The sequence below is a fragment of the Rhamphochromis sp. 'chilingali' genome (genome assembly GCF_963969265.1).
Source record: "Rhamphochromis sp. 'chilingali' genome assembly, chromosome: 10".
Lineage (NCBI taxonomy): Eukaryota > Metazoa > Chordata > Actinopteri > Cichliformes > Cichlidae > Rhamphochromis > Rhamphochromis sp. 'chilingali'.
In genome coordinates, this window is record NC_137937.1 from 28,891,947 (window position 1) to 28,918,967 (window position 27,021).

The following is a 27,021-nucleotide window of genomic DNA, read 5'->3' on the forward strand; positions in this document are numbered from 1 at the left end:
TTGGGATTGAAAGAACTTTGGTAAGGAAAAAAATTTTTTTCCCCACCCCCATAGAAGAGGAGACCGCCCACCAGAGACAGTCAACCCGAGACCCCTTATAGATTTAAAGAGAGGCTGCATTCTCAGACTGACACTTATTCAACACTGCCACCTTAAGCAGATTACTTTTGCGCTGCCTGTGTCAAATACGTGGTTCACTTTGCCTCTCCATCATGTTTGGGATGCTGAAACACCACCTTCACCCGGGCATTTTTCTCTTGTTCTTATGGCTTTGTCACCTCATGGAACATCAAAAAGTTCAAGGTAAGCTCTCCTTATCAATTTCCTTTTATTCTCTTTCGCTTTTTTTCTTTTTTCTTTTTTAAAACGTGCACTGCTGTCAGTCACAGAACTCGCGGGGTGTCTTCCACTTGCTGCCACCGAAAAACTTTTCAAAGTTTCTTGATAAAAGTCTCTCTACATCAGGCAGTGATTGCGTAAAGCGTATAGAAAACAGGTGCCCTGTGGGACACTTCAAAGTGAGATTATATGGCAAGTTTTGCAGTCGTCACCATGCGCGCGAACTACAGCCGCCACGCCGTGTTGGTGACAGTCTTTCACAATACCTGAACATATTTTTGCAACTGTGTGAGCGTTTAGCATTCCGCGATGTTGTTGTCAATCCTCCAACAAACTTCAGAATATCCACTGTGAGCGTGTTATTTATACATTTCCCGCTAGTAGCCTTTCTGCATTGTATGCAAACACAGTTGCAGTTTTATACCTATGCAGGCTTTTGCACCCATCATTCATGGTTTCGGGGGACATATTTCAATTCAGCATAAGAAACACACTATCTCATGAAGATTTAAAAAAATGTGTTTGTGTCTTTGTCGGTTTAAACATGCTGTTACTGTCTGTGGGAAGTAATATTTTTGGCATGTAACTGGAAAAATTGTTATGTATCACATTTTAATATCGCTGAAATAAACTTTACATTGCTTTTTTTAATAAGTAAGTCATTGTCTGCTTGCTGTCTGGGATAACGTAGTGAGTGAGGCGTTGGAGACGGTGGTGTGTGTAGCCTTGTTACCTAAAAACCGTGGTTTTCTAAAGGAGAAAGATTGGCTGCTATTTAACGCTGTCTAGACGCTCCCGTTTCTGTCCAGTGATAGCAAGCAGACACTGGGAATAAAAGACAACCCCCCTCCGAAGATTCTTCTTACTTTTTTGGTTATGGCTGCATTGTAAGGGCTGTCAGTCACAGTTGGGATAGGCAAGTGTTAACAGTCTCGCAAAAAAAAAAAAAAAAAAAAAAAAAAAAAAAAAATCAGACAAAATACTGTCGGGAGGGCGAAAAGGGAGGGAGGGAGCGTCTCGGATAATACGGCTGCGTGTGTATATTGAGTCTGGGTCAGCGGGTTTTTAGACGTCCAACATGCGGCATTCGAGCTTTTTTGGTTTTTTTTTTTTTTTGTCTACAGCTGGGAACTGTTGGTTGCAGCAGGGGAAAAACGGGAGGTGCCAGGTGCTCTACATGCCCGGGATGAGCAGGGAGGAGTGCTGTCGGAGTGGAAGACTGGGGACGTCCTGGACCGAGGAGGACGTCCCCAACAGCACGCTCTTTAGGTGGATGATCTTCAATGGCGGAGCTCCCAATTGCATACCTTGCAAAGGTGGAGGTGCACTCATTTTCCTTCGTTTTCTCACATTACATGTAATCACTCATTTTGGTTAATGAATTAAACTGGTGCTCTGGTTTGCGTAATTGTCCCATTACTTTACGCGCCAGAATACACACCAGGGGAAAAAGAAATCCTCATTAGCATCACATAACACAGAGCTTTTGTTTTAGAAACCTGCGACAATGTTGACTGTGGGCCCGGAAAGAGGTGCAAGTTGAACCGAAGAAGCAAGCCGCGCTGCGTGTGCGCACCAGACTGCTCCAACATCACCTGGAAAGGACCTGTCTGCGGCTCTGATGGAAAGACCTACAAAGACGAATGCGCACTGCTAAAAGCTAAATGCAAAGGTCATCCCGATCTGGACGTACAGTACCAGGGCAAATGCAAGAGTAAGTAAATGTAACTGTCACCACATTTCTGAAAGCTGAGCGAGCTAGAAAGAATCCGTCGCTTTCTTGTATTTCTTGCATTTCGTGTCATTTTCACACAACTCTCCCAATGTCTTTGTTTCGCCAGAAACGTGCCGTGACGTCTTGTGCCCCGGCAGCTCCACATGCGTCGTAGACCAGACCAACAACGCGTATTGTGTGACGTGTAATCGGATTTGCCCCGAGGCGACGTCGCCTGAGCAATACCTCTGTGGAAACGATGGGATCATCTATGCCAGCGCGTGTCACCTGAGAAGAGCTACCTGTCTCCTCGGCAGGTCTATTGGAGTGGCATATGAGGGAAAATGCATCAGTAAGTCTGCAGCTACACGCATGAAAGCGTGAGACTTTACTCCCCGAGAGAGAGAGAGAGAGAGAGAGAGAGAGAGAGAGAGAGAGAGGTGCAGCAGTCACCGACACTGAAAACTGTTTGAGTGCATTTTCTTTCTGGCCAGCTCTGCAGTAATTCACTGCTCATTTTTGCCAACATTCCAGTGAGGAGGGGGTCTTAGAGAGAATGTGTGTTTGGTAGTTGCTTGTGTTTGCTCAAGAAATGATAGACATCTTATTATTTCCTGATGTTGGCAGCACTTTCCCATTTGGGAAAGAGGGAATGAGAGGGGGAGGGAGATGGAGGAAAACAGGGGAGTGCTGGGGGCCATGAAGACATGCTTCAAGTTTTGAGTCAGATTGATTCTTACACAGATAGTAGTCAATTTCAGTCTTGTAGTCTTTAAAAGGCTAATTAAAAACAAAGCTTTCTGTTCCACACCACGAGGCCTTATCCCGTAAAGTAGGATTTAGTTTTTATTCTCTCTAATTCTCTAAAAAACTAGGTAGTCATTTGATCCTGCTTGAAAAACATTCATGATAATCCATCTAATCAAAGATTTCCTCTCTCCTTATTTCCTTCTTTCTTCTCCCAGAGGCCAAGTCATGTGAGGATATCCAGTGCAGCACGGGGAAGAAGTGTCTGTGGGATGCTCGGATGGGCCGAGGCCGTTGCTCATTGTGCGATGAGTCCTGTCCGGAGAGTAGGACAGATGAGGCGGTGTGTGCCAGCGACAACACCACATATCCCAGTGAATGTGCCATGAAGCAAGCTGCTTGCTCAATGGGGGTGCTGCTTGAAGTCAAACACTTAGGATCTTGCAACTGTAAGTAAATTACAAAAGCAAAATATAAAAAGAAAAGAAAGAAACAAAATCCTCCCCTCCTTCTCTGAGCAAAAGACAATATTCTATGTTGCTTTCCCAAAAAAAACCTCCTGTGAAATTGCCCCCCACCTTCCACCTACCCTGATTTTCCCTGAGCTCCCACCCCGGCCACATCACCAACCACAGCTTAAGCAAGCAGAAAAGACTTGGGGAATGGAAGAACTTGCATGACATTGTCCTCGTTGCTGGCTTTTGTTCTCGTGTTGTTTTTTTGTTTAATTTTCGTTTTTTTTTTCACGTTTTCCCAATTCTGCAAATCCTGCTAACAGAAAGATGCGCGAAAAACTTATATCAGCAAACTGTTTGCAGTGGATCTATACTTTCTGAGAAAATAGGTGTGTCTATGGTCATGCTAGTGACCTGCGGGAGCAGGTTGCCTTAAATCCCATGCAGTATTTTTTCAGTCATTAATGGTTTAATGTCCAAATCTTTACAGCTTGTAAATTCCATGGTCACATTGTTAATTCCCTGGAAATGGTCTATTTTCTTTATTATTATTATTATTTTTGGCTATAATCAATTTATTCAAAATGCACTGACGCTTGTGACATAAACCACACTGCCAACACGTCAGTTAAAAAAAGAATGTGTTTAAACAGACGTATGACGTGCATAAGGTGATTGTAACATTGGTACCATTGATAACAATGATGGATTTGTACACTAAGATTCATGTGAACTGCCTGTCATAGACCAGTGTGAGCTATTTATTAACCCACAAATCTCCAGACAAAATACTAAATTTAACAACAGCTTTGAGGTAGTTTCAAATTGACATTCCAAATTTCTATTTAGAAGGTTGTTTGTTTGTTTTTCCTAACTGGCTTAATATAATGTGATTAAGGTTTGCAATGAAGTCCAAGGGACCAACTTTATGATCACCTCATGGGCTAAAAGTCATAATTTACAGTGTGCAGATTGAGCATAAGCTTGTTGATCCACGCTCCCTTACTTCCCATCCCATCATCAGAAAAACGTTCATTAGCTAACGCATTCATACCGCTTCCAGTGACTGTATCGTGTATCAAAACTCCTTTTGGATTAATGAGGGACTACCTGTGTTTTCATGTATCGTTACCCTTGTGCTTGCTTGTGTGCTTTTTTATGTGTCCAATGTAAATCTCTTGTGTAAAAAGAAAAAGAATATACCTCAGAACTGTGCTAACGATCTCTGACCTGCTTGCTAAGGTCAGGCTGTGACACAGAGTCCTCCCTCCCTGTTCGTTTGAGCCAGAAGCGAAAATATTAGTAATCAGAGAAAAGAAACTATAGCGAGTCCAAGAACACAAAAGCACTTTTCTGTGTTATGTGTGTCTGCTTTCAGGAATCTGCTCAAAAGAGACCTGAGCCACTGGAACCATCATCCCCAGTGCCCCTAAACCCGCTTCCCATCCTCCCCTTAACCCACCTCGTGACCTTCCCCTAACCTCCAACTTGCCGATCCTTTCCATTGTCGCTCCTTTTTCTCATGTTGCAGCCCTGACTTGCTCGATTATGTAAATGGACATTGTATTATTAATTGGGGATGCCACAGCAACTACTGCTGCCAAGTCACACAGACTGTTCCTCACACAAACATAATCATATACACAAAAGAAAGAAACAGAAAGGAGGCTGTGTGCCAGTGGCTTAATTGTGAGATTTATTTTTTTGACAGTGATATTCTGCGCTGTTGTGGTCCATATTCATACAACAGCTACCATATATTCTCCCATATAGCCATTACAGAAGACCAGGAGGAGGATGAGGAAGATGAGGACTCAGACTACATGGCCTATGTCCATTTATCTTCTATACTGGATGGATAGGCTCACATCACTAGGGGAACAGTCCTAGGGCAAGGAATCATGTCCATACTGTACATTATGTGTATGCTTATTTATTTTTTAAAGAAAAAGGAAGTATACATATAGTTCAGTCTGCTAGATGTTTATTTATACTTTTTGTGTTTTATAAATTATACATTTACATTGTCAGGCTATCACCTACCATGATATATTGTGTTACCACTCATTTCCCTTTTTTGTTGTTTTCCCTTTTACTTTCTTTTTTTATCATGAAGAAATATATTTGTCCAAAGAAAAGCAGTGTTATTTATTTTTCATGGTACCGTGTAAGTATAAGTCCTCTTCAAGCTGTAAATTGCATTCCCTGAGCTGTAAAAAATCTGCTTGTTTCTGTCAAATCTCTATCACAGATGTTTATGTCACACATACATAAATGCATGTTTAGGCTGTGTGTTTATTTATTGGGAAATATATCAATCATTTTATGTACAGAAGTGTGTCTGGTTTGTTTACAACTATAATTACTGACCAAAGGGATTCTCTCAATGGTTTTGCAAAAGAGCACTGTAAATGGTGCAACACAGCAGTGATGGAATAGAAAAGAAAAAAAGAGCCATTTAGTTTTTTCTTTTCTTAGTTTTAAGTTTCCTTCAGTTTTAGCCCTTTAGGTTTGTTTCCACATGGAGACTGTAGACATAATTAAATATAGCTTTTATTTTGTCTCACTACATTAGAGGTAAGTTTGGGCAATACTTGATTACTTTGGAAACAATGTGCCATTAACATTTGTGAGCTGTCTTCTTGCCAATGTACTCCGTACTGCTCTCACAGAGCTACACTAGGACTAACATACTGCAATACTCTACACTATATCTGACTTCTTCACTTTGTTTCTTTTTATTTGTTTTTTTTCTCCTCAGAATGCATTTTTTTGTTTTCAAACATCACAAGAGAAATACAAAATTCTGTTATGAATATATAGTTTTGTATTTTTTATGTAAATGTCATATGTACATACAAAGTTTGATGGTATTTGTACAGATATGAAGAGTGAATCAATAAAAGTTTTTTTTCCTTATAATTTTATCTGACTCTGGTGGATTATTTATTAGACATATGTCTAAATCTATCATAGCTTCAATGCAAGCGTTTACTTTAAAGAATAAAAGACTGGACATCAATCAGATCAAATTAAACCATACCTTTTATAGGCTTAGTCTATTTTGATGGCCATCACTTCACATCATTGTCATGAGATATTTTATTCATTTGGACTGGCTAAAACTTGAGCTATAAACAATTTCTAAACTTAAAAAGGATTTGCTAAAAATGTATATTCATACATATCAGTAAAACTACATATACCTTTACCCAGGGGATTTTATCTGCATTTCCTGTTACTGAATGTTCCAAAAACTACGTTGTGAATATACAAATGAATTTACATGGTGTACTACACAATATTGATATTGTGCAATACACAATGTAAAGTATATACATGTATTAAACATATGTTTTAAGAAACAAATTGCTCCGTTTTTTAAGCTGTCATCAGACAAAGCATAAGAAAACGGGCAGAAAAAAGACAAACATATAAACTTCAGTGAGTAGACATGAAGCACAAGCAAATTGAAATTCTTCTCAGCGTGCGGGGTTTCCTTCTATTTACACCAAAATAATTGTTCTTTGTTATATAAGAGAGCACTGGCGTAAGTAGATGTCTGGGCGTCCCTTGGTGTGCTATGTGACACATCCAAAAATTCGGTTGGCAAAGTCCTTCATGTACCAGCTGTCTCCGCCACCCGCGCGTACTGTTTGTTCCTTTGCGGTTACCGTACGTCATCGTTGACAACAATCATGGCGTCCTCAATGTCACTTCTCGGATTGGGACGTTTGTCTGCTTTTAATGCAGCTTCTAAAATGTTCTTGAATCCTATCAGGTAATTTCATATTAATTGTTTATCAGGTTTCTGTTCGCACTTGATACTCTGAGCTGAGTTTGTTTGAATTATTTAACTCCCAAGTCGACTACAGCACAGAAGCCGTGTGTCTGTTAGCTTGTCAGCGGCAGAGCACTTTAATGAAGATTTTTCTTTTTCTCTTTTCAAAATAGAGGTTTCGCACCTAACGTGGAAGACTTTATACACTAAACAACGTCAGCGCCTGCACGCTTTTATCTTGTAGTACACTGGGCTTGTAGATAATGTCATTGTCCTTACAGCACTTGCTTGCCCAGCTAATTGGCTAATGCTAGGGCGAGCTAGAAATCAGTTTAAAAGCTAACACAATTAAATGATGCTCACTGGTCTGCACAGCACGTGCCGAGACAACTTTATTAAATAAGTGACTCAGCCGACAGCTAACCTTACAATCAGCTGTAGGGAGCCTGGAAGCTAACAATTAGCATGAAAGTAATTCACTGCTATTGATAGAATACAGTGCTTCTCTCGCAGTAACAAATCTGCAAGTTATAGTTTGAGGTATTCATGTAGCCACCAGACCCCAACGATACTAACACCAAGAAAAGTTATCTGTGTTTGTGGAAGGATTTTAAACAAACTGACCCCCGTGCTGCTCCACTATGTGTTTTTTGCCACTTTTTACCACACAGTTATTTGCCACAGTTAGTGGGTTTTGTGACACTTTAAAAGAGTACCTCCATATCATAAATACTTAAATACAACAATATTTTCCGCATTCATATTTCCGGTTAGTAAGGACAGTTAAATGCGATGGTCTCTAATTGATGGCTTGCCTGGCAGTCATCGGCATTTCTTTTTAATCATTTCCTACAAGTCTTCCTCTAAAATCTTGAATGAGAAAGAGAGGAGGCTGAGCTGGAAGTGGCAGTTGAAGATGTTGACGATCTTTAAATTAAATCCCCCTTTAGCTGAAAGAAGAAGAATATAGACTTTCAGTTGTTCATCACTTTTTTTTTTAACATTTAGTCAGAGCAGAATTGATGTTGCACAACTGATTAAAAATTCACCATTGTCATTGATAAATGCCATTGGATTTTTTCCATCATCAGAAATGATTCTGTAAGCTGTTACAACAGTTGACAGTTGTATTCACAGTTACTGTCTCCTTTGGGAGTTTTTAAAGAGAGAAATAATACGATGCATGCTTTTACAACTTTTATTATTCACACAATGGCATTATGTGCAGTGCATTAGCTGAGGTTATTAATAGATACCAGATTAGAATATGTAGTGTAACCATGTTGAAAATGAAATAAGACATTTATTTTGCTTTATAGAGTCTGGAAAGATGGAGATAATAAGAAATCATTGACTTGCACAGTATTTTCTTGGCAAAATCTGAAGTAATCTAAAAGTCAGATGAGTGATTGGATAAATCACAGTATTTCCTCAGCCATGTTGATGAGGAAGCATCCTATTACCCCAAGAAACTGACAGGGATAACAGTTAAATGAAAGCCAAAGGGCGAAAAGGAAAAAGCAAATGTATACCCAGTCATCTATGCTGTGTTTTTCAGTCATTGATGGGTTTTGCTACTTTTGTCTCCCCTGCTCTCAGGTTCACCTTGATTGTGTGGTTTGTTGTTGTTTTTTTGTTTTGTTTGTTTGTTTGTTGTTGTTTAAATGTGTGATTTCTGTGTGTGGTTTTACACACAGAGCTGAGCTCACAGTTAAACAGATTCAGAGGTGAAGTGGGTGGATGAGGTAAAAAAAAAAAAAAGGGAAAAAACTGCCTTTTACCATGCATTAAAAAGTGTTAAATATTTAAAATCTTAAATCTAAAACAATGGGAGAACTACTCTGTTTCATTCTTAAACCAGTTTTGGGTTTTATTTACAGACACATGATATACATTTTTATTTAAATGGTCAGAAATCAAAGGAAAGTGTGCAGATTTTGGTTAAATAAGGTATAAGAATCATTGCTTTATCTGTATGTTGTCATCGCGAATACTCCCATGTGTAGTTACTCCCCAAAGCTCCTTCAATGCCAGGAAAAATGCAGAGTAGGACTTTATTCATGTGATTAAGCTGTGCAATGATTACACCTGAAACTATATTCGTCTTTTCTTTTTTAAAAATCAGTTTTTATTGAAAAAATCAGACCTGAGACTGTAGTGAAATCTTAACATTCATTTGAAATAAATACAAAATTATGAATATATGGAACGTGCCATTCTGTGATGGCACGTTGCCGTTTTGTGATGGGGCACGGCTGCACTTTGACAAAGAGCCTCACAGTCCTCGCCTGACAGTTGACTACAGCCAACATTAAGCACGTCCTGTCATTAGGATGAGAGCGAGAGTCTGCCAGAGATTCACTAGACAGAACTAATAAGTGGCGGGGGGGATTCCCTCCTTGTCGCTTCCTTTTCACTGTACCCCCATCCCACCGCCTCCTCCAAGATCGTCAGCATTTCCAGAGCTTAACTTGTTTGTGTAATTTCTTTGTCACTTGTGTACTTTTGGTGCTTTGTGCTTAGCTTGTAATCACAATTAAATTTTTTTCCCAGGTCTACAAGCACATCAACACTGAGACCGGCAGAGAAACCAGGACAAGATACACAGCTTATTACAGTTGATGAGAAATTGGTAAGAATTCATCCCTGCTCAATCTGAGTTGTACATCGGTGTTTATCTGATCTTCTGTCTTCCAATTATTCTGCTGGGGGAAAAAAAACTGTTAAAAAATTTTGTCATCTGCTACCAAACTGAACTTGTCCTAGACAGTAGGCTTTTGTAACAATATGACAGTGATGACGAATATCATCATTTGTAGTTCAGTTCACAGCTCTGATTATTCCTATCCTCACAGTCCTTCTAGGTTTAAATGCCAGTTCATGAAAGAAGTGGCTACAACTATTTGAATGGCTGAGGAAATGGAATTTTTTCTAACAGGAGAAGTGGAGTAATATTCACGCACTGTAATGCAGTTATCTTCACTCAGTCCATTTACAATGTATAGTTTTGGGGGGGTTTTACATTATGAATGCCCCAATGATATAAATGTGGATACAGTAAATCATAAAAATATCTCACAGAATAGTGCAAAATTATTTTGTTAATGATAACAAAAACTATAGTCTCTGGTGCTTTCAAATACTCAGTCAAAAAATGGGGGCACTATAGTAAAGTATTGCCATACCATGTGCAGTATGTGTTTTATATCAGCTTCCCTGCCAGTACCTCCCTGCTTGAACATTTGCCTGGGTCAGTAGTGACTGATTACTGTGATCATTAACAGTAACACGTGATTTCTTTTGCTCTTTCTGAAGTTTCACAGATTCATCAGTTGTTTGAGGGCTCTTTGTTTGGCATCAGCAGTTATCAGATGCTTTGCATAATAGTTTTATTGCCTGTCGTGACAGAAATATTTCATAATGCTTGGTTTGTGCTACTCTTTCAATGTAAATTTAGAACAGACAGGCCCGAGTCAGCCTGTTTTGTTGGTAGCATATGCCCAACAAAATGATTTTGTCTAGACTTGTCGACTTCATCTACTCTGCCTTCATTCAGTAAAGTACGCAGCTGCATTAGGATAGCTCCTAATGCAGCTGGGTGATAACAGAATTTTCTAAATCGATGCAGCAGAACGGTAAATGTTGTTTTCTGTGTCATACATTGACCTGCAAAGTAGGCAGTGTTATGTGCCTGTAGTGCCCAATGCTGGGCAATGTTTGGGACATTTGCTGAAGTCGCTGCAAACAGTTTATCAGGACTTTTCACAGCGCTTTCTGTAACCACAAAAAGCTTCATGGAGTGGTATTATCCAAATTAGAATTTGATGTTTACACATGCACACACGAAACCAGGTTACAAGTGAGGGAAGTAATGTGTAGAAACAGTTTAGCAGCACATCTGTCTTGCAACCTCTTTGAATTTGGATTGTTAGTCAGGCAAATTAAGAAAATTCATCAGGGTTAGCTTGGGCAAATGGTGAAGTAGGGCTGCTCGATTATGGCAAAAATGATAATCACGATTATTTTCACTGAAATTGAGATCTCGATTATTTGACGATATTTATTTAACAATAACAATGTATTGAATAATGACTTTAAAGATTGTCAAAAAATAATATAAAATAGTGTGCAAATACTGATAACAGTGCAAATGTTTGCAATATAAAAAATAAATGAAAAATGAGTTCTGACTCCGCGAACCCATAATGTTTCCACACCACCGAAGTTTTTTTTTTTACCTCTCTTTTCAACCAATGGCAGTCACTCTCCTCTCCAAATAACTTCTGCTTAGCTTTCCGAACTTCCCTCAGGTCCTCTTAATCAGCGGTCCCCAACCCCCAGGCCTCGGACCGGTACCGGTCCGTGAGTCGTTTTGTATGAGAGAGTTGAGGCTCAGGTGTGAAATGTACAGTTTTCAGGGTTTTTATCGGTTTTCAGCATTATTTTGTTATCGTATTTATCGTTTACTCGGTTTTCCTTGGTCTTTTCACGTGTTATGAATAAATCTTCTTTTTTTCGGTACCGGTACTAGTTTTATTTTGTTGTATTTATCCGCGACACCTTAAAGGCCGGTCCGTGAAAATATTGTCGGGCATAAACCGGCCCGTGGCGCAAAAAAGGTTGGAGACCGCTGCTCTTAATTGTTGTTACACGTGTTCGAAATGCAGAGAGGTGCGCTCGATTTGCCACACGGAGCAGCGCGAGAGTAAAGCACGAGGGAGGGGCTAATAATCGGCTCAGTCATTTTTAATGATCGTTGAAAGCCCAGATCGTAATCGTGATTAAAATTCGATTAATTAAGCAGCCCTATGGTGAAGTCTGTTTTGGTTTTTTGGGGGTTTTTTTGTAGTTTTTAAGAGCAATCAAAATGGATTTCTGGGTCCACAAATACACAAGGGCAAGAAAATGTCATCTGACATTTAGGATTTTTCAAATCTCTTATCATTTCTGTCTACAGTTTCTGGCCTAGTTTCTGACTTGCGTAACCTCTATGAAAGCAATTTCAGAAAGCAACTTTCAATGTGATTACTTAAAGATGCTGAAAGATTAAATCCCTATGAAGCCCTGTTCTTCTTTTTTCTTCTTTTACATGGTGTCTATGACTGGTCTGTTTTGGGTGAATACTGTTGCTCCAAAAGAACTGTTCCTTTTAAATCAAGCCCCAGTCAGAGAGAAGCTAGTTGACCAGGCAACGGTTACTTTACTGAATTACTTTTTCTAGGATGTGGTATAGCTCTGTTTCGCTTTAATCTTTTTTTGTTTTAGCATTAAGTGCTGAACTATAGTCTAAACAGTGATAACCAAGCATTTGAAGTGGTTAACAACGCACCAACTGTACAAAACAAAGACTGATCTTTGACATTACTGCTTTGTCATAGAAAGTTGAATTAGAAGGTTACGGAGAAAGAGTGAGTTTGGGGAGAATGTGGGAGTCTGTTGTGGACTTGTTTTGGGGCGGGGGAGCAGTATGGGCAGCGTCAGTGTGCTTTTGTCCCAGACCAAAGCTGGCCATACTGGCAGACAAACCTTTGGCTGGGCGGAGTGTCTGTCTCTGTCCTCTCAGTAGGGGCCACAGAGAGGCACAGCAGAGGAGAGGAAAAAAAGGGCCTCTAAAAAATGTGTGTGTGTGTTGGGGGGGGTGAAAGAAAAGAAACTAGCATGGAAAAAAGTTTGTGAGACACCCTGAGACTCACGAAAAAGACAGTGGCCACTTCAGTGTTGTTGGCCACAGAGGTTCCTTTGTAGCATGCTGTTACTGGCGACGAGGGGAAGTACTCTAATGTTCACCCAGACAGGCCGAAAAGAGAGGCCCTCAGCTGTTTACAGTACAGTGGCCTCCGTCTCACGTGGTAGAGGGCATTGAGAGCACTCTCCCTTTTGGGCATTCAGCATATGTCAGCACGCTAGTCATTCATCAGGCTGTCAATAAGTGTGAATTGCTTTCTGGTTTGACCAATCAAAGAAAGATCTCGATCCACTGAGAGGTTATTCAGGGTTTGCACGCCGTCTCTCTCGACCAGCCTGAGGAGAAAGTGGAGTGCTGCTCGTTGTGCAGTGAACATTTCTGAATAACCTCTTTCAGATGATATTGCATTTTGGCCTGGGCAAATGATATTTTGAATTCACTCCAAAAACTCTGCATGAACATTTGTCTGATACTCATTATCTTGTCCTTAGTTCTCGTGTGTCCAGAAAATGCAGACTTTACAAGAACATGGATCTCTACATTGTGTTTGGCCATCTCCATTACAGACGAATTTAGAATCTCCTGCTGGGTCAAAAATCAGGGAAAAGGACATTTAAAGTGATTTGGACTGCAGACAGAAAAAAGTTTTAAGTACTGATTAGTCACAGAAAGTTTTTATACTGACAGGGATAAGTCCAACTGCTTTTCTGAAACTGCCTTTCTAAGTGTCATTCACTAAAATTGCGTGTTTTTTTTTTTTTTTTCCAAGTTAAGAGTAATTGTAAAAAAAAAAAAGTATGACGATCTGCTTCTGTTGTTCATCTTATATGACAATAAGTAAAGTAGCTGGGTTTTAAACTGCTGACCAAGCAGAACAAACAATTTAATAATGCCATGCCTATTACGGTCATTCACATTTTAGACTTGCGAAAACACAAAATCAAAAGATTTGAGTATAAAAAAGTGCATTTTTTTTACACTAGATGTATGGGAGGAAAAAAGAATCAAGCAAAGGCATCATCTTGAAACAGTATTTGCATTTTCTTTTTTCTTTCTTTTTTTGCTTGAATAGTAATTGAAAGCTAAATTTGTAATTGAAATAGCATTTTGATATGTTACAGAGCCTTACTTACAGTAAAGTCTTTGCAGAGGAGATGATTTTGATTTTAGGGTTGACTGTAAACTTCTTTAGGTAGGTTTTGTAGGATTTGAGTGTTTTCACCTTTTTCCCCACATTTAAAGCTCTAAGTTTGACTTTTATGAGCAAAATTTCTGGGCCATTGGCTGATTTTCAGAAATGATGCCAAAGAAAAGGACGTGCGTGATGGTCCACCAGTGCCCGTAGCTGTTCCCCGGCGTGCCCATGCCGACCTGCTTTTGTTTGTAATTACTGTTTGATTAAGCATGCTGGGCAGCTCCCAGTGTCCGACTGGCTGGCCAGTGATACACAGCTTTACACGGAATGTCTACAACCGCAGTCAATTAGAGTCAGGCCTTTTTGCTTTACTCTCTGGTCCTTTGCACAAACAACTGTGGTTATAACCATAACAGCTGCTTCAATATGCAATACAATATCTCTCACTAACGCTTGAGTCTTGCAAACAGAACGTTTATTTCTCTTTCAGCTGTGGCCAAACGCGCTCTCTCTGTCCACATAAAGGCAACACCATAATCTTAAAGCGCTTGTGAAGCCTTGTTATAGAGTTCTCTAAAGGCACTAGGGTTTTATTAGCCAGAGAAGGACAGTTATTAGACCGTGGGGAATTGAGTGAAAAGGCGGAATGACGACGGCAAGAGGAGAGTGTAGGTATGTTCACTCGATGCTTGGCATGTTTACGTTTGATAAGTTTTTGGGTTTCTTTATTTCTTTATATAATTTAGAGAACAGCATTTGCTTGGCAAGATGTGACATCACATCTGGCTAAAAGATGTGGGGTTCTATTGCGGTAAGATAGATGAGTCTAAAAGCCTGTTGTCGGTTGTTTTTAAAGACAGAAATTGAAATCAGATTGAACGATCTTGTAGTTGAAACATTAGAATTTATTTTCACTGTCGGACTCCCTGATACAAAATGATTGTTTTGCAAGTGTCAAAATCCCTTCAATCACCACCATAATCCCCCCCCCCCCCCCCCCCCCCCCCCCACACACACACACACTTGGGAAATGGGGGAGAAACAAAAAACTAAAACCCACAAAAACTGCCATTCTAGCTATGAGGACATTGAGCACCACCACTTTAAGTCTGCAGTACAGGCGTGAATATCCTCTGTCGAGCCTCAGAGACAGAGTGACCTACAGTGGAGCAGACCACATTCACCACCCCATCAACCCGCTTTTCCCTCCCTTCCCTCCTCTTCCAGCCTTCCTCCTTCCTTTGCACATAGACAATTTAAGTATCTGTTTTGTCTGCTTGCCCTCTTACATGGCGCAGTTGTACGAAAAAAAATCTCTGCTCAAGTTTGAAGTAGTGGCTGAGAGGATGTTGGTCTTTGATGAATGGCAGACAAGAGGTTTTATTATGTATCATCAACTAAATAGTATTTCATTCATTAGCACTCTCTTCCATAGACTAACTCTCTGAAGAGGACTCCTCAGCTGGGGAGTTTTAGGAAGTGTCCAACTGCTAAGTGTTGTGTTTGCAGATTGGATGAAAAAGGATTGCTACTTCTGTTTGACAACACTTCAATTTATTCATTACTTGTAAGCTACCAGCTCTTTTTGTAATTTTGCAAGCTGCTTTTGGTATTCATAAAATGTGAGGTGCCAGACGATTAACCCCCCCCCCCCACCACCACCACCACCACCACCACCCCCCAGAGTCAGGGCCTTAACATGCTCTAGGAAATGATGCTTAAATAGTGTTGCTCTGTCTTATAGCTTTAAGTAATTGTTTTTCCTCACAAACTTGTACTCCACTAAGATTTTGAAACTTAAAAAGATACTCACAGTAAGATTCAGTTGAAACGGGGCAAGTCTTTGCTTGACGCATTTTCATAGTTTGGGTTTATTTATAAATTGTTTTATTATAAAATGACATTTGAGATGCTCAGACAAACAAGTGTGTCTGCATCCAAAATATTCATAAATGACCCCTCCTCTCTCCTCTCTTTACCAGTATGTGTAATGTGAAATACAAGATGACTTTCATATACCAGCTGCTTCTTGTTCTCCAATGTTGAACCACTCCCACACATGAGCAAGCAGCATAATATTTGTTTCTATTAGAGATGCCCCCAGTGTCCAGTCAGTAATTGGCACACTTTTTCCACTTCAAAGACGTCTGAAGGTGGGAACCGGCCGAGGCTGATGAGTGAGGCTCTTGGTCTGGGTGTGGGCTGGACAGTGGGGCGTTAGGGGCGATGTGTTTGGGCTTTCGGCACATGCTGACTCAACATGATTCAGCTTTGGTGACCTTTTGACCCCTCTGGGTGCCAAGTTATAGATTTGGCATACAGGTATACATCCTATGATGAGCTTATTTGTGTGGTGGCAGCCCTGGTGTCTATAAAAATGTGACGGTGACGCTAGAAATGTTCTGCCAGAGCTAGTCATCCTTTGTTTGCTTGTTTGTCTGTTTGCTTGGTTACTGTACTAACTGGAAAACACACTGTGTACTTCAGCTGAGAACTGGAAACCTTAACAAGTCTAAAAAAACAGCACGCCAGTAGTAATGTTTAGGTAATGTGAGCAGGGCTGTTTAGGGAAACAGACATTAACCAGTTAACCACAACATTAAGACCAGGACAGGTGAAGTGAATAACAGCGATTATCTCATTGCACTGCAATGTTCTGCTGGGGAAACTTTGGTCCTGGCATTCTTGTGGTTCCATCCTAGATGCATTAAACATGACAAAAAGCCCAAAGTGCTGACCTGTCCTCCAAACTTGCCGGTACGGTTGAGGAGCCACAGGGTAGTGACCAGAGAGCACAGAGTGTAAAAGCTCAACACCATCAAACTTGATCATTTGATACCAGCAGCTCCACGTTATTGTTGGCAGTTAGAAATTTTGGAAACGCTGAGTATGTTGAATGCTCATTTATGGATGATTCATAGGTCAGTGTCCAATGTTAACAAAGACCTGACTGAAATTGATTGAAAAAGGAACCAATCTCTAAAGGAAAACTTATAAAGACTTCAGAAAGTCTGGACAACTTTTGCTCAGGATTACTTTGAAAAATGACTCCTTGGAAGATAAAATTGAAAGAAGAGTGCTGTATATGCCAGCAGAAGAGTGCCAGATAATGTTTATATATGAGCTGAACAGGTAAAAAAGTATCATGGCTCATGCAAAACAACCCAGCTACAACTGCAGCCTTGTGGGGGGTCACGTAAGGCCATATATGCTACTGGCCTTATTGTACTCTGGCTGAAACCCTGAAATCAATCATCTGTATCCACCCTGTTCTCCACGTTTTCTCACCTATCTGGTTTATTGGAGAGCTGATCATTCTCATAACTGATAACCAAGTCGTCCTGGATCATTGTAAGAACAGATGTGGCATTCCTTTATTTTATGTTTAAATAAATATTTTTTTAGTACCCAGTGGGAGTATCCAGTGATTAAGTGAAAAGACAGGGGCAATTAGTTCACTGAGTGATTAAACAGAAGGTCTTTATATGCACCTGTTTTTAATTCTTTCCCAAACCTGGGTACTCTGCAGCATAAAGAGCTAGTCTGTGTTCCAAGCAGTAGATATTTTCATCAAAATGGAATTAGATGAATAAAATAAATCATAAAATTTATAATTTATATTGCTTTACTTGGACATTTTCTCAAACATTCTTCACAAACTGATTTCAATATTCTTTCTTTTCTTTCTTTTTTTTTCTTTTTTTAAAATCTTTTTGGCAACCACTTTTTAGGGTAAAATACATTTGATCTCTTTCATTACCTTTTCAGAAATGCAATGTATACCACAAAAATCCTTAAACCTTTATTGTGTTTGGATTAGATCTGCAGATAATATCAGGAATAATATGAAAAACACATTTTATATCACAGAGCAGGCAAAGGTGGGTTTTATATCCCTTTGTATAAACTGTGGGAAATGAACTGCAGGAAATGTAGACATTCACCTGCAAATCATCTGAAGCTGACAAGATCGGTTAAACAATATGGGAAGAGTGGAGGCTGGAAGAACACTTGGAGAAACAGACATCCACACCCGGCATCTTGACTTCTTCAGCAATTAAAATAGGCTGTAGTCTTTGTCTTCATTGGCGACTGGTTTCTATATTTGGAAAAATAACTGAGTCTGATTGAAGATGGCTTTGAGAATAGAGCTGTCATCTCAGCGTGCCAGGTTTAAAGGTTCCAGGTGCACATTTGGTTCTGGTTCATCTCCTTCAAACATGAACTGATCATCAATGACCAAAGAAGGAGATGAAAATAAATGGAAATTAGACCAGTAGATTCCTTTGTCAGGAAGATAGACATTGCAAGTCTTTGTATTTAAAATATTCAATATTTTGGACCCGAATGAGTAAAGAATCAGGTTTGAGGTTGTTTGAAGGAGTGCTTTTCATATTTTGGGTCAAAGTTGTTTTTCTATCTGCTCCCCACAGTGTGTGAGTGCTGGGAGAGCCACAAATACAAATGTGTGTTCATCTATATTTGTGAGCATTTTGATTGATAGTTATTCATTCCCAAGTCTCACACATCTTAAATGTCAACCATCACAACTAATGGCCAAACCTGTACCCTAACCTAAACCTAGTTGTGACTTTAACCCGAAAGCCAAGACTTCACCCTCAAACAGGCCTTTAAAAGGAGGTGGGCCAGCCAGAAATGTTGTCACTTTGATCTAAAACTCAAACTGATTTCCACAAAGACAGATGGACATTTATTTATGTGTTATGTTTGGTTTCCTGTGATATATGACTTCATTCTCTCATGTTGTTTGGATGAGCAGTTCCCAAGACTTAACAGACAGGCACGTACACATTTAGCGAATGTAAAGGTGGCCTCGTTTCAAGAAATGAATGATTGCCTGCATGTGTTAGAGTGGACATCAGTAAAGTGGAGCTACATAAATAACCTGGGTTATACTTTATTTGAATGGATGCTGCACTAATTAATAAAAACAGTACATTTCACAAATGTTTAATTTGGAGGTATTTGGGCATCCAGCTTCCCTCTATAAAACTATTCTTTATCATTTTCTTTCTTTGGTATCTCACCGCTTCCTACAGTTTTTCCACCAGACTTAAGCAGACTGAGATTTCTGTCTTGTTTACACCAAAAATTTCCATCCCAGTTCTCTGTTGGAGAATTAGGGGTACTAGCTTTCAGCATTCTGGTGGGCCCAGTGGCCCCACAGCGACAAGCCCCTGTGCTCTTTATTTGGCACGTAGCCTGGAGGTGTCAGAAATATCGACACGCTTTCACGTGACGGAGATTTTGCCAGCCATTACCCCCCCTCTTTGTTAAGCCCTGCATTCTGTCTGCCCAGCCAGGTATTGTAGGGTCCCGTTAAGGCCCTGTGAATAGTGTCAAACTTGATAGTTCTCATTTCGCTTCCTGTACATGGCAGAAGAAAAAGTGCCCACCGTGTGGGTTTTCCTTTTGTGACGGTCCTCTCTAGTCTTCCTGGGAACACACTGCATTCCAGCCACAATCGTTCCTTTTGTGAATCTGGGTATTGTGGGTGAGCTTGTTATGCCGATAACCCTCCAAGCTTTCAGAGTAATGCATGCAAATATCAGAAGTCTAGACTTGTATTTTTGCAAACAATGCCAAATAAGCAAGCAGAGGTTTTTCAGTGATTTAGAGCGTTTGTTTTGACACATTCTCCCTTTTTGTGCTCATCCACACCCAACCTTAGGTTGCGCTACATCTGGAGAAATTATTGCAACAATTTACCATATATGTCACGTATTTTCACAATAGTTACATGTAACTATAGTGTGGCCTGCTGATCCCAAGAGTGTTATTTCTAATGTGTCTCATAGAGGGACGTAATGGGTTCAATCGCCTAGAACAGACCAGAAATTCCACGTTTTATAAAACTCTGCAAGTTTTTCTTAATGCTCTCTTTTAGAATAGAGAAACCTTTGGAGCATAGCCTTTTGGAAATAAAAAGTTACAACTTGCAGGCATTTTAAAGCATTTTTGATCACCTGCTGGAAAAAAAAAAAAAGGAGAAACCCTTCATCTTATTTTCTTGCTGTTTAACACTGTCTTGTGTGTTATTGTGTCATGAACCATTACCCCCTCTGGGTGAAGAGAACATGTTTTCTTCCTCTTTGTGACAAGAAGGAATTGTTCGGGTTAAGTAGATAGGGCAGCCGGAAATAATTACCAAGCACTTGTGACGGTTTTTTTCCTCCCCCCTTTTGTTCGTCTTTTCCCTTTCATTTTAACGATCTTTTCAATGTTCAGATCTTGTTTATGATTGCATGGCAAAAGATGTTTCACTGAAACAAGCAGTAGTTTAGCAGTTGGACCTGTAATTTACTAGGCTTAAATACCATTGGAAGCTCCTTTGCCAAGAGGAAGACGGGCTTTTGTGTGGAGCTCATGCAAAATGACCCCTTTCTACAAATCAACTGGCAGATGACAGACAATGATGAAAATTTGATTCTTTGAAGTTGTAATGGCCATTGAAATGTGTAAAATTCTTGTATTGAAAGGAAAGCTCCCTGGAAAGCCCTCAGTCTTGGGTGGCTGCTGCCTGCGTGCTGGGAGGTTCATCTGTGTTTTGTCGCCGACTTCCCATTGCTTGTTTGCTAATTCCCTGAAGAATTGGACCAGATCTTTGATAGGAGCTCCAAGGGGCTCCAGTTGCTCAGGAATATGCATTCAGTGCACCCTCATCCAATTGTCGTGCTGTCCTACTTCATGAAGGTCTGCAACTAATTGAGGATTAGGAATTAATTTCAGAGATGGCCATTATATTTGTTTTATATTTTACATTTTTTTGTTCTCTAACTTCACGATTGACCTTTTCAAAGTGTGCGTACGCCCAAGAACCAGTACCACTGCAGACAAAGTCCAGACCTACACAGCAACAAGTACATTCATGCACCTTTGTGTATTTTCTTGGCAATGTATTCATGAAAAAATCAAGCCAAGAGAGATTTGCTATATATACAAGTAATGGTGACTTTTTGTTAATGTCAACATGTGCAAAAAATGTTATTTAAAAAACAAAAAATAAATAGAAAATGCAGAACTACCACAAAAACATGGGAAAAAATAGAATAAAACTCCATCCTGTCACAGTTGTAGGAGTACACCTTGATTTCTATTATTCAGAGTAAAAAGAAAATTTGAACTATTTAAGGCTCTAATATATACTCTTTACACACATTAAACAACTGTTTGTTGTGGTATTGGTGTAAAAGAGAACGATAGTAAAGGTAATGAAGGCAAATTAATTCGTTATTAATAAAAAAGCATTAAAAATAGTTATTTTGTTTCTATTTTTCTTTTACATGTGAAATACTTGTTTTTAAATCTCTTTTCAAAGTAACAATATATGTGATGTAATCACAAATTTTGTTACTATTTAGCATTGAAATGGTACACATGTATATTTGACTTAGTAACATATCCAAACCAATGCAGACAGGTTAAAGCTGAGGAAAGATTCAGGGATAGTTATTCACACCTGTGCTGCCAGTAACACATGACCCTACGCTGTGTCACTGCATCATTTCATGTTTGGCACTGATCACCACCTGCACTCATGTATATAATTCTTATTCTCATGTATATATCTCATGTATATCTCATGCACATATCTTTCTTTCTACATAGCACTTTAATTCTTATTGTCTGCACTGAAGCACCGCAGCAATTTCCTAATGTTGTAAACCTCAACATCTGGCAATAAACCCATTCTGATTCTGAACAACCCAAACTTTAGCTTGTTTTATGGCACCTATAAAACAAAGTTAAAAAAAAAAGTATTCAATTCTCAGACTTTTTTGTGTTTTATTGTTCTTTGACATCAAAGATGTACTGAACCCCCTTTTTCCACCTTAATATTTTACAGTGGGAATAAATCTAAGAGATTGATGTGAAGTACAAAAATATAAAACATGAAACATTTGATTACATAAGTAACTTTTATGGCCATCAAACATTTTCCTGACCTCTGTTCTCCTGACATTGAGCTCTTAAAACATGTTGCTAAAGTTGTATTTTTTTTATATCTGCAGGCTGACATCAAGTGTTTTCTTTGAGAAAAGCTTACGTTTCGCATGAACTCCTAATGTTCGCAAGGAGAGAAGAAGTCATGAATAATCTAATCAAAATAGAACACTTCATGTGGACTGCTGGCAACCAAAAACATGTTGTTGGGTTTTGGGTTGGTTGTTTTTTTTTTTTTTTTTTTTTTTTTTAATAAATGGAAATTATTTATTAATTTCTTGTAAATCTGTAATTGCCAGAGTTTTCAGTCTTAGTCACACAGGCCTAGAGCTCAGTTGGCGACTGCTGGGCAGCAACTGGTAAATAGAGAAAATGTGCATTCCCCAACTGGTTATGAGTCACTGTGAAATCAATTGTTAAAGCCAAAGTCATGAAGGCCTAGAGGCTGGCCATTGACCGAGTGGGATCCAATCGGTGAAATTGTTTGTGAAGCGGTACATGTGATGCACAGATATCTTCCCATTTGCTAAGGTGAAGATTGAAGGGGCTGCAATCTTCACAAAGTAAAAGTTTGACCCTTTAAAACATGGCAGCTGTCCATCTCTCTGTAGCTTTTCATTTACTCTGTGCAACTTGTCTGCTGGAAGTTTCACAGTCTGTCATCTTCTTAAAAAATCAGGCTCTGGTTGTTAAAAGGCACAACTTCTAATATGAAGATGAACGTTTTGCATTTCCAGTTTGGAAAGTTGTAAGTCAGCATTTGGAATATGCAGAACACCATCAGTAACCAGTGTGATTACTACTATTGTGTAGTAATTGTAATTAATTGAATCCCAAGAGAAAGTATTTCATTGCATAGCTTAAACTGTCACACAGTTGCCAGTTAACAGTGAAACATCACAGTTCTCCAAAAGTTGATTCTGTTCATCTGGACGTAACGTTTTGTGGAAGAAACGTTTCGTCACTCATCCAAGTGACTTCTTCAGTCTCAGCTGCCTGCAGGTTTATAAACAGTACATTTGCATAATGACTGAAACTAGCACCACTGAAGGAACAATGGGCTGGGAGTGAGTGACAAAACGTTTCTCCCACAAAACACTGGGAGAACAGAATCAACTTTTGGAGGTTTACTTACCTGGATGATTGAGCATGCATCAAAACATCACAGCTGATAATCAAGAGGAAGACCTGGCTAACCAACAGGATTTGCAGCACATTTGTGTTCAGTCATCTCACATCTCCACCAACCAAAGGCTGTAAACCACGCTTCTGTTGGGAGGGAGTTGTTATACAAGCATACGTGAAAGGGAGCATTTGAGGGGTTGTTTTCACATTGTTTATTACAAGTGACTTGCAGAACACAAGTAGTAATTGGTGCGTGACATCAGTTGTAATGCTGGATAGTCATGAGGTCAAATGAGGCCACACTTTAGAAATTAGAAGCACTCTCCTAGTTTAGATTTTTATCCTGGTGTTTTGTTAGTTTATTGTGTTTAATTTCTGTGTCCTTTAGGACATCACCACTCTGACAGGAGTCCCAGAGGAGCACATCAAAACTCGTAAGGTTCACATCTTTGTGCCAGCCAGGACAGCCATGCAGTCCGGCGTGAACACCACCAAAAAGTGGAAGATGGATTTTGATACTAGAGAGCGCTGGGAGAACCCACTGATGGGCTGGTCCTCAACGTGAGAACCTTCCACCTCCTGATTCCTACAGCACATAAACTGACATTATAGAACCTCTGCACACAGTTGTTGAATTTTGGATTCTAATGCCTTGTGTTTCTATTTTAGAGCTGATCCCTTGTCCAATATGGTGCTGTCATTCTCCTCCAAGGAAGATGCCATTGCTTTTGCAGAGAAAAATGGTAAAGAATTTTTCAGCCTTTGGTTAAACAATATATCTGTTTCATCATTTTAAAAGTGACAAAACACTGTAACAAAGAAGTAGAGAAATAAGTCTCACCACTCAGTAGTCCTCTACAAACAGGCACATCGATTTTATGATACATGCAATCTCCATGTATTGACTCACCAACCACGTAAATAGTTTTTATCTGGATTTTGTCATTTGTTTCTGGCTGCAAGACAAATAACTCTCAGCAGTGAAGTGAGCAGACTGTTGGACAGGCAGTGGTTCATTGTTAGATACTGCTGGTGGTGTTTAGAGTTGTGTTGTCAGTAGTTTTGTGGCATTAACCCCATGTATGATGTATCTGGACTTAAAATGGATCAGTGTACACACTCATTTCTTCTGGTCTGAATCAGTTGAGTTTGTATGCTTTTAGCCTTTTCTTGTGATTTTTAGGGTTCTTTTCACATAAAAACCCCCACAAAATTAACCAAAATGCTAAGAATGCGAGTGGAAACTTAACAGAGATTTTACATTGATTTTATGGCTAGTTGCTACAGTTTTGTAATCTGCATGTTTCTGGTATTTCTGACCCAGAAAGCAAAGCATACCTGGGCTATGGGAAGGCTGTTTGGGTTGGATCCAGGGTTGTTCACGTTCTCACCATAAATGAACCACTCTGGAGTTTGTTTGGAAGTGGACCGAGGCCACCTCCTCTGAAGGGTCTCGGTGCCGTTTACTGCACCTGAGTGCGTTTACTGTGTTTACATCTGCACAAACGAATCGCACGGAAACGAACCAGAGTTTGATTAAACTGTGCAGGTGTCAAAACAACCTCAGCTACTGCATCTAACACAACTGACCATCCAGAGCGGTAACATCATTATTTCCACGGTCATGTTTGCATATTTTAACATATAAATCATTTACAGTATATAGTTATTTATATATCAGGGGATATATAAACTGTGAGGGGAGATGTACCTGTGACCAGATTCTTTCAGGTAACTTTGCTTTTAAAAAAATTAATTTGGTGTTCCCAGTTGACCTTTTTAACCAAAAATGGTGATGGTGGGGATCCAAGCACCTTTCTTATACCAACTAATAAAAGATCAAAGGAATGCTTTTAATGGGCCAACCAGCTCATTAGACAATCGACTACAGCCCTGTTTTAGTAAAACAAAATGAGGTGGTTTTCTGTGGAGCTCTAATCAAGTTCATTTTTGACTCAGAATTGAACCATCTGGGAAAGTTTGTTGAAACCAAGCAAAGGAAATGGGCTTACTCTGTTTATTGCACCGAAGAGATTAGAGCCGTTCTGACTACACACAGGTCGTTGATGTCTACAAAACACCTCATTGCGGTTGGAGCTCGTCCAAAAGGAACATACGTGACGTTATCAGCCCCATCACTTACTCTGATGTTTTCTTTCAGGTTGGAGCTACGACGTAACAGACAAGAGGACCTCAAAGCCACGGGTGAAATCCTACGGAGCAAACTTCTCCTGGGACAAGAGGACCCGGCGGTCCGCCAAGTAAACTGAAGACGCCCACCTGTTAGGTGGCCTGACCTGCAGCAGACCTGTATGATTCTTGTCAATAAATGCATAATTATATGAGTAAACCAAACATTTGTGTCGTAATCGCTTTTTTTCTTCAAACATTCACCTCATTACCGACTACCTAATGTAGTCCATCCAATTAATGAAGTGTTTGCTCTCCAAGTCGAGCTGTGCAACAGCAAAACAAAGGGGACGGTATTATTACAATCTGAACCTGTTTAAAAACAGGGATAAATACGTCTGTAGGCCAAAAGCAGTGACATTTTTCCTGTGTGAGTGTTTGTTTCCATCCGGTTACCCTGATTGTTTCGATGTTTGGAAAGCTGCACAACTGGAATTTAAATAGGACCTTGCAACATCTGTGCAGCAAAGTCATTTCTTTTACAATCCAAATCCAAAAAAATGTTAACTATCATCACCTTTTTAATGAGGCGTGGAAAAATAATCCACATAAAATTAGAGCTGGAAAATATTCCACTCATAGTTTAGGTTTGTAAAATATCAAAAATGTTGCCTAATTTCTCTTAATTAAAAAAAAAAACAAACAAAACAAAAAACAGCATCTTAGAACCTTGCCGAATATTCATTTAACCGAATGGCAAGTAAAAAGCTACAAATCCTGATGAGTTGAAATCAGAAATAAAAGAAAATAAGACTTGTAATGCTGAAAAATAAGATTTAGATCAGATCTGTTTTACATGAATCACACAAACTCTTCTAGTTTCAATGGCCTTGAAATGCTATTTGCCTGAAAGCCAAATAACACAAGCCAATAAAAGTATGCTGGTCTCACTGTGGAGGTCAATTCCAGCTATTTACACTTGGCAGCGCACTAGTTGCCAGCGCTTGTATTTGCTCTTTGTGTTCAGTAAACAGTGGTGTTACTTTGCGCCGAGTCCCCCAACCTGCGTGACTGCACTGATATTCGCACACCAATCATGGGCGCCTAATTGGTATAGACCTTCATTAATTACCGCACTGCATTGCAAATCTTTCACAGCCTTGTGCTCGCTATTTATTTTGTTCTGTCACTCGGCACATCAAAAGTGCCGATCTGATAACAACTTTGTACCATAAAAGTTGAAAGCATTCCTACAGTCTTTGCCTATAAGCACAAAAAAATTAGGTGAAATGAGAATGGCAGCACAGTGGCATTGTTCGAGACCATCGCCACAACGCAAACATCAGCGATGCAACGACTCTCATCAGTAAACGTGAGCTTTCAGGCCTTAGGAGACACAAAATGGTGTTACTCCTTGTAACCTTGTTTCCTAGTTTCTAATTACGCATGAATCTTGCTCTGCTGTCACACTGGTGAATAAAGATGGAAGTCATTATGTTTGTGGTGCTCACAGCATTAAAAATCAGACACAGACTTTGTATGAAAGATGGACTAATTCCCCATGAAGTCACCTTTAAAGCCTCAGTTTTAGCCTCAAGGCCAGAACCATCGTAGGTTTTTTGGAGCCAGAGCGGACCATATTTGGCCAGGAGGGTGGCATGATTGGGAAGCAGCTAATAGCAAACATCTTAAACAGCTTTTAGTGACACTTGTTGTACAAATAAAGAGCATGAATTTCACTCAACAAAACTGGAGCACAGATGTCAACCACAAAGCAAGCCATTGTAAAACTCTTGGACACAACAGATTTAATGCTGCCTGAGCTTTTAGGTTCACAGCGACAGTATATACACTCAATACAGCATTGTGAGTGAGCATATCCCCTTAGCCGCTTGTTAACCCAAATATCTAATCAGATTGCAGAAACTCCTAGCAAAGCGAGGT

General features: G+C 39.7%; 2 protein-coding genes across 4 annotated transcripts; both read left to right on the forward strand.

Moving 5' to 3' along the window:
• The first annotated feature begins 106 nt into the window (after nucleotides 1–106).
• Nucleotides 107–5,277, forward strand: LOC308404433 (follistatin-A). Of its 3 annotated transcripts, none has more exons than XM_080894488.1 (6): nucleotides 107–303; nucleotides 1,464–1,661; nucleotides 1,835–2,053; nucleotides 2,181–2,405; nucleotides 3,019–3,249; nucleotides 4,634–5,277. In XM_080894488.1, coding segments are annotated over exons 1-6 (966 nt in total). In that variant the 5' UTR covers nucleotides 107–212; the 3' UTR covers nucleotides 4,636–5,277. The 3 variants fall into 3 exon arrangements, with proteins under 3 accessions (XP_080750614.1, XP_080750612.1, XP_080750613.1); XM_080894486.1 differs by having other exon boundaries at nucleotides 5,029–5,277; XM_080894487.1 differs by having other exon boundaries at nucleotides 108–303; nucleotides 1,464–1,655; nucleotides 5,029–5,277.
• Nucleotides 5,278–6,880: 1,603 nt separating this feature from the next.
• ndufs4 (NADH:ubiquinone oxidoreductase subunit S4) lies at nucleotides 6,881–25,302 on the forward strand. The gene is made up of 5 exons (XM_080895039.1): nucleotides 6,881–7,036; nucleotides 9,590–9,668; nucleotides 23,336–23,508; nucleotides 23,617–23,690; nucleotides 25,109–25,302. The coding sequence occupies exons 1-5, from the start codon at nucleotides 6,954–6,956 to the stop codon at nucleotides 25,210–25,212; spliced, it is 513 nt and encodes a 170-aa protein (XP_080751165.1). The 5' UTR covers nucleotides 6,881–6,953; the 3' UTR covers nucleotides 25,213–25,302.
• The last annotated feature ends 1,719 nt before the right edge of the window (nucleotides 25,303–27,021 follow it).

Coding starts and splice junctions, on each gene's coding strand:
- LOC308404433 (XM_080894486.1), top strand. CDS start 213: ATGTTTGGGATGCTGAAACACCACCTTCACCCGGGCATTTTTCTCTTG. Junction 304..1,463: donor GGAACATCAAAAAGTTCAAG/GTAAGCTCTCCT, acceptor TTTTGTCTACAG/CTGGGAACTGTTGGTTGCAG. Junction 2,406..3,018: donor ATATGAGGGAAAATGCATCA/GTAAGTCTGCAG, acceptor TTCTTCTCCCAG/AGGCCAAGTCATGTGAGGAT.
- ndufs4 (XM_080895039.1), top strand. CDS start 6,954: ATGGCGTCCTCAATGTCACTTCTCGGATTGGGACGTTTGTCTGCTTTT. Junction 7,037..9,589: donor ATGTTCTTGAATCCTATCAG/GTAATTTCATAT, acceptor TTTTTTTCCCAG/GTCTACAAGCACATCAACAC. Junction 23,691..25,108: donor TGCTTTTGCAGAGAAAAATG/GTAAAGAATTTT, acceptor GTTTTCTTTCAG/GTTGGAGCTACGACGTAACA.